The 7,500-nt window shown below is 43.5% G+C and overlaps 1 protein-coding gene across 1 annotated transcript; it reads right to left on the bottom strand.

Annotated features, from left to right (window-relative positions):
* Positions 1 to 205: 205 nt before the first annotated feature.
* On the bottom strand, positions 206 to 6,171 carry LOC136475788 (auxin response factor 6-like). Its single transcript, XM_066473380.1, has 14 exons — positions 5,257 to 6,171; positions 4,425 to 4,543; positions 4,061 to 4,159; positions 3,910 to 3,966; positions 3,661 to 3,816; positions 3,483 to 3,567; positions 3,235 to 3,325; positions 2,954 to 3,118; positions 2,760 to 2,882; positions 2,531 to 2,606; positions 2,222 to 2,369; positions 924 to 2,104; positions 626 to 816; positions 206 to 525 (listed from the first exon to the last, which is right to left on the bottom strand). The coding sequence occupies exons 1-14, from the start codon at positions 5,312 to 5,314 to the stop codon at positions 330 to 332; spliced, it is 2,745 nt and encodes a 914-aa protein (XP_066329477.1). The 5' UTR covers positions 5,315 to 6,171; the 3' UTR covers positions 206 to 329.
* Between the last annotated feature and the right edge of the window lie 1,329 nt (positions 6,172 to 7,500).

Genomic DNA, 7,500 nt, shown 5'->3' with positions numbered 1-7,500 from the left:
GCATACCATGGAACCAAAAACTGTTTCAATATACAGGTTATTATGACAGAGAAAAAAAAAAGTTTTACTGTATTGCAACAACAAGAGCATAGTTGATTGGATGCACTAAATTAGCGGTATTGGTACTCGATAGAAGAACTAAGTGCTGGCATGTATACAACATGTAGTAGCTACTGCTAAGAGTCTATATCACAGGACATCATCAGAAGGGGAATAACATAGAGCTTCATTTGATCTATGTGCTTTGTTCCAAGTCGCAAAACTAGGAAGTGCAGCAGAAACATACAAAAGGAGAATCCTAAAGCCGAGGGCCACGGGCTTCCCTGCCTTCAGAACTCGACCGAACCCACTGGCGCCATCCCAGTGCTCAGGCTTCTCGATTCCTGCATGCTCACATAGCTGTCGCAGCCATTGCTCAGCCTTCTTGAAGGAGCCGAGCTCAAGAGCTGAATGCCTGGCTTGCCCATCCGCTGAACCTCCTCCGGTGAAAGTATCTTTATACAGGACACACTGTTCACAAATTCCCTGCACATCGCGAGCCCAATAAACATAATAAAATATTAAACGAACAGCAAAATCAAAAGGTGATCAGGAACTTATTAAGCTTGTTGGTACTAGAACTTACTGCCATGGGTCATCGCCAACTAGAAGGACATCGTCCTCTCTGTCAACAAATACAAGCTGCCAGCCTGATCTCAAAGGGTCTTCCAACTGGCCCTCAAGGCCAAATAGACGCCCCACCTCACTACGAAGTTCATCATAACTACTGAATCTAGTGATATCCAGCAACCTTCCAACGGTTCCAGACTTGTAAACCTATATTAGAGCACAAATTTGTCAACAAAGTGCGTCAAGGGAAAGAATTCAAAATGAAACAACTTTTTGTTAATTAAATGGTCCACGATGTAGACATATCACCTCACCTTCACAAAGGTTGCAAACTGTTGATTTGCTTGTTCAGAATTCTCTGCACATGGAACATAACCTGACTCATCTAAGCAGCACGCACTATGTAGTGGTTGATTAGAGGGGAAACCATTCTGAGAAGGGCTCAGGAAATTGGAGGTTGAGTAAGGAATCGTGTCTGAACTGTTATCATTCTGAAGGCTTGGAATGCCACCTTGCATCAAAAGTGACTGGGAGTCTATGTTAACACCAAATAAGAGGTGATTTTGAGGATCAGAGCTCCCATCTTGATCCACTAAGCATTCTCGTCCAGGTAATGGTGCTAATGCAGAGCTTTGTGGCATGTTACATGATGCCATATCCAATTGTTTCATCTGTGGTGAAACAACATGAGGACGAGAAGGGTTAACAGACTCCACTGCAACTCTCTTAGATGACCATGGGTCAGACACCGATACAGGGGTGTTTATTGCACCACATGGGAGGCTCGAAGCTGCTTCAGAAGGTAATTGCCCCAACATGCCATGCATGGAAGAGCCACTAGATGGTGAGAGAGAGCTAATGTTTGTATCTGGAAAGTTTTGTTGATGCGAGAATGTTGGAACTGCCTGCAATGTGGAAGATGGGGAGTGAGTGGCTGAGGAAAGTTGAGAAAAAGCCGATAATGCATCTGGCAAGGAGTGAAAGTTGTGCAGATGCTTCTGTTGTTGCATTTGTTGATCCTGTGGTGTTTGCACACATTGCTGCTGCTGTGATTCCTGCTGCTGTTGCTGTGGATGAAGCGGAGGCTTCTGCTCATTAAATGATTGGCAGCGTTGAAGCTGTTGTTGGAGGTACTCAGGTTGTGTATGGCCTTGAATTTTGTTTTCATTGAGATTTTGGGGGTAAATTTGCTGAAACTGAGGTTGTACTTGCTGCAGAATCTGACTTGATAGAAGAGCAGATCTATCAACAATATTCTGAGGCTGTTGGAACTGCATTACTGAAGGCGAAACTTGCTTCATAGTGCTTTGTAATGCTGCTGCTGCTGCTGCTATGGTCTGGTACATGCCAGATTGGAGACCAAGTAGGGAATTATCCAGCCTAGGCTGCATCCAGGGACTTGTACCAAGCCCGCTGAAATTCAGTGACTGGAAACCCGGGTTTGCCCTGTCTCGAAGCCACAGAAGAGAAGAGGTCAAGCCATCATCCCTTCCACCTACCAAAACAATCAGGAACAAGATTAGTGGGATTAGTGCATAAGCAGTATCAACACAATCCATTGTTCAAAGCTGTATATTGGAGGAGCTGCTAAGTTTGTAACTGTAACTTGTACCATATAAAGAAGGCAGGCCTGTAGGCCATGGGCGCTTTAATCCAAGAGCAAAAGGAGATGGATACATTGGAAAAGTTGTCAACGGTTCAATCTCCCAAAGAGATACCCTTGGCTGCTTCTCTCCAGCAGTTGACTCGTCCCATCCAACCTACATGGTTCAGGGAAAAATTGATTGCATGCTTACTACTACATGTATAAAAGTAGAGACCACCATCTAACTGGGAATTTACTCAGGATGCAGTTAAAGAAGTGTGAAGGCATGTAGAATTGCATTAAGAAAAACAGAGGTGTGTTTGTTTCTAGACCTACCTTTACCGAGCGCCAGTGCGAGTTCGGCCAGCGAACAGGATCAAGATCACTTATTCCTGTAATTGTCCCCATGTAACTGCAAGGCCACTTAAGCAATTTAGATTGAAACTTGATGGGCATATATAGACAATGCACCAGCAGTATCTAACATTGAACACATCCAATCACTACGCTAGAGGCAAGTGAAACAAGACAAGAGGATAAACCAATAAACACAGGTTTGACATACCGCCTTACACTAGATTCCTCTGTCTCAAAAAGCATCCGGAAACGCATACCCACAGATATACGGGTATGGTACACAGCTTTCACATACTTAGCCATGGGTATGACGAATTCACAAGGGCTTGCTCTGCATAATGGGAAATAGTTGAGTAAACTTGAGTGATAAATAATCAGATATATGTAGGAAACTGTTTTTACCTTGGATTATAGAAAATAGTAAACCGGCTATTTGTTGATGCAGCATGAGCTGCTGCAGCAAGCAGACCAATATGCATGCTATCACTAGAAAGTACTGATGATGGCATGACAGTTTGTGGTCTGTTTGCCCGGCGAATTCCCAGAAGCAGCTGGTTGTTGTCATTCCTGAGCAGCCAAATACATACATGAGTACATCACTCAGCAGGAAAACTCTCTGTAGGGTACTAAGTGAAAAATGAGTGTGTGCCTTTTCTTTTTCTGAAAAGCTGAAAACGCCATACCAGATAAAAAGGACAGAGTCGCCAGCAACCAGTCTCTTTGCACTAACAAAGACACTCCAACCTGTTGTCAGAAGATGCCGCTTTGGCTGACCTACACCAATAATTTTATTCTAAGTTACTCTCACACTTGAACGTAGAATGACATTGAAACAGGTGAGACTCTTCCATGAATTATATGATACATGACTATGCAACTATGCAAAAAATCACAACATCATGAACTGATAAAAGTAACTGGAAATACCTACCCCGAAAAATATGGCGAAATTTCCAATCGTTGCCATGAAGATCTTTTGCAATCAACTCCTGTGCAGGAGGCTGCTGATTGAAATCCTACAGGATTAACAAAGGAGCATTAGAACACCTAATGGTTTGGTCTATTTGATCCGAAGAAGAGACCCATGCAACTACGCAAGGAACACATACCAGTGGAGGAAACACCTTCTCTGCTGCTCGGCGTGGAACAGAGAATCCACCATGTGTACTTGTATCACTTGCAGTTAGTGTTTTACAAAAATAATTTGTTGGCTGCTTGCTGGCAGTGCCTAACTCAGCAGGCAAAAATGGGTCCTTGAGCTCTTGCTGCAAAGTGAACCAAACAAAAAAAAACAGTTTCTTAGATTACATAAAACAGAAATATTGAAACGGATGGGAAAAGATGAGAAAGTTTATTACTGGGCTGAGTGGCTGCAGTGTCATCTGTGCATACACCTCATCTGTCTCAGCATCAGCCTAAAGAAGAAATGCAGCAGAGCTGGTGAAACACAAAGGTACGAATAATAATTGCTTATTTTGGTACAGATGTGCTATGTAACTCCAAACTTACATGCATGGTCACATTATGAAGTTGGCATATAAGCTGCGGAGGCAGGCTAGGATAGTTGGGGATCTGAGCCTCCATTTCCTTATTTGTCGATGCTGCTACCTGTGGTAGAATATATATATATATATATATATATATATATATATATATATATATATATATATATGTTCAGTGAATTTCTTTAAAAAGAAAACAGAAGGAGCTTTAATTCTGGCACAACCATTTAAGATCTGACAATGAATACCGTAAGATATGGAATTCAGGACCACACAAGACTCACGTTCTTGACAGTATTAACACCCAGATAAACTCTGCAATATTTATGTCTAATTTCGTGGCAATCTGAAGTCCAAGGAAGAAAGGTAACCTGCTCACCGTGGCCTTGAGGAAAATACACCACTCGACTACCCACCGCAGGCAATGAAACAAGAGGGCCGGCACATGCATGCCACAACTCAGAATTTAGGCACTTGTGCTCTTCAGCTTCTGAAAAAGGCCAAAAGGATTTGAGCAGAAGGCATATCAGAATGAAGTTTACAAATCATCTCATAAGTAATAATTGTAGATCTAGGAAGCATCTTACAAACAAATCCTAGTTTATGAAATGATTCTAAGAAGGTATTATTATGAGCAGAATGACAGTTTTTTTTAGTATAGAATGGATATAATTGTTAAAAAAACATGCTTCTAGAAAAAGAAAATTTCTGAACAAAGTCTGCATCAAGAACCTCATATTTCATTACTAATTTGCTAAAAAAACATGCTTCTAGAAAAAGAAAATTTCTGAACAAAGTCTGCATCAAGAACCTCATATTTCATTACTAATTTGCTTACACTGAATTCAACAGAGGGCTGAAGAAGAATAAAAATAATTGCAGAACGTGTCAATAGCTTAATAAATCACCCAAAAGAAGAGTGAGCAGTGAGCTCAGAGCCCACCACAATAATTGCAGAACGTGTCAATAGCTTAATAAATCACCCAAAAGAAGAGTGAGCAGTGAGCTCAGAGCCCACCACATTGGAGTGATTTGGATCACATAATGACCGAGGAATTTAAAGCAAGGGACAGAAGTAAACCAAATTATCCTGCAGATTTATACCACCCAATGAAAAGGACAGTACTAGTGAACTAAGCAGTATGCGCAGAGCACAAAATTTGGTACAAACCATAAAATGAATGCCAACAAGCGATGCCGTACCTTCCGGCGACGCCGGCTGGTCCTGGAGGCCACCGCTGGCCGACGGCGAGAGCTTCATTCTTTTCCCGCCGCTCGCCGACCGATCCAGGAGCGCACGAAATGGAGGGGGGAAGGGGGAGAGAGAGAACCGAAGCAAGGGCCCTCCTATCTACACCAAAACCAAATCACGCGCCTTTCCAAGCATGTGCGCGGGGGTCCGGATTGAGCAGCCCGGCACCGCCACTTGCTCCTCCGCCGAACAGCGCCAAACCTCCGGCCGGTCGGCGCAAAGGCGCAATCTTTTCGATCCGCGATCACAAATTTACATCATGGCGCGAGCCGCTCGGTCCGAGAATCCCAGTTCCAATTCTTTGGGAGCTTTAGAGCTTGCGGGGAAGGGACAGCCGAACGGCAATGCCCAAAGGCTCCGCCTTCGTGGCTCCGGGAGCACCAGGAGGCACGCCGGCACAGCGAAACCTCCTCCCGCGCGGCTACCGAACTCAGATCTCGACACCGCGAGCTTCAGAAGGACAGCTCCGAGCTCCAGGGGACGCTTCCGCCGCCGCAACGCAGATCCGACCGCCGCCGGAGGGGATAACTAGGACCGCGGAGCACCCCCACCGCCGGTACTGACGGACACAGCTTCCTTCTCGCGCTTGCAACCTTGCACCCACTCTCTGCGGCAGCGAGGAGGAGGTGGCCTTGCTTCTTTCTTGGTTCCTGCTCGCTTTGCTTCTTCGTCTTCCTCGTGCTGCAGCTCTCGGCTCGTATGCGCTCGACTCCTCGGGGTTTTAACTTAAAAGGTTTTAACCCCACGAGTGGTGCTCCTCCTTTTCGCTTCTCTCTCTCTCCTCTCTGCGCTTTAAACAATCTCTCTCTCCTCCTCTGCTGCTGCTACATGCTTCTGGTAGTAGTAAAGTTTTTGCACATCTTTTTTTACAGCCCAGAGGGCGTATGTATGTACATGGCGTGGTTTGACATTGGTTCCTTCCCTTCCTTGTGCTGCTCCACTCCAGACCACCCTCTTCCTCCACGAGAAAGACGACGACCATCCACGACCAATGGCGTGGAATCGAAACGTGTTGTGCTGGAATGGAAAGGAAAGGCGAAGGCAATGGTCATCCCCAGTGGGGGCTGCGTCTCGTCCCATGGATCCTCCGTGATCCTGCCTTTTTGACCTTTGTTTATTCACCCTGAATGAAATCGATTGGTTAGCAGGAGCTACAAAAAATTGACACTCTAGTGTGGACGGAACAAACCAGCATGTGCTGGTTTGTGAAGGTGATTAGCAGTGTTGTTTAATGCGCAATTAGGCTCGTGGAAACCGGTCTGACTTGACTTTACGGAGCTGAGACTGAGAGCTCCTCCCTGCTCTGTCATCATCAGATTGGGAAAAAAAATGAAAGGGGCTTCATGTCCCCATCGTCGGCCGTCGCGTACTCCGTGCTGTACGTGTAGATGCCATCTCCGTACGCAATACTGTCCGGTTCCTCTGTCATACTAGAAACTAGGCCATTAATTAACAACCGAATATACACCCGGATGCAAATAAATCAATTCAGATTGATTAGGGCTGACTGGCTAAGCAGTGGCTCCACTAAAAAAGTACACGCTGTTTTTTTTATTCTTTTCATTAGGACAAGGTTTTGATCGATAATAGTATAATATTAATGTGCTCCATCAATTTCAAAATATAGCATTTCTGATTTTTTTCTAAGTCAAATTATTTTAGGATTTTATAAAGAAGAAGAGTATTAACATCTATTCTGTATATAAAAAAGTAAAATATGAAGATATATTTTATAATTGACCTAATGATTCTTATTTGATGACATGGATATTGTTGTTCATAGAAATTTGGTTGTTAAATTTGGGGTATTTTGACTTCGAACAAAATAAAAAAAAACTTGTTTATTTACAGAGGGGGTATTATTTATTTATCTGATATAAATTTTACCATAAGTAGGTTTTTTTTAATATGATTCTAGTGACATCATGGTTGGGTCACACAAGAATTATGTTTTGATAAGAGTAATTATTGATGAAAGGCTTGTCCTGGTGAAACGAAATAAGCTTTTAAATTTCAAAAATGAAGGCAGTATAAACTCAGAGATAGCTTATACGCATAGTATGTTATAATTGCCGCCTTTTCTGCAACTTTTTTTACAGGAGTAGGAGTACATGTGCGAAGGAGGAAGTCAAGGACCCTTAGAACTATTCAAACTACGTACTGTTCATCAGCAACAAAGGAAAGGGAGGACCACG

Source organism: Miscanthus floridulus, chromosome 8 (assembly GCF_019320115.1).
Source record: "Miscanthus floridulus cultivar M001 chromosome 8, ASM1932011v1, whole genome shotgun sequence".
Classification (NCBI taxonomy): Eukaryota; Viridiplantae; Streptophyta; class Magnoliopsida; order Poales; family Poaceae; genus Miscanthus; species Miscanthus floridulus.
This window is presented reverse-complemented; position numbering and strand designations above follow the sequence as displayed.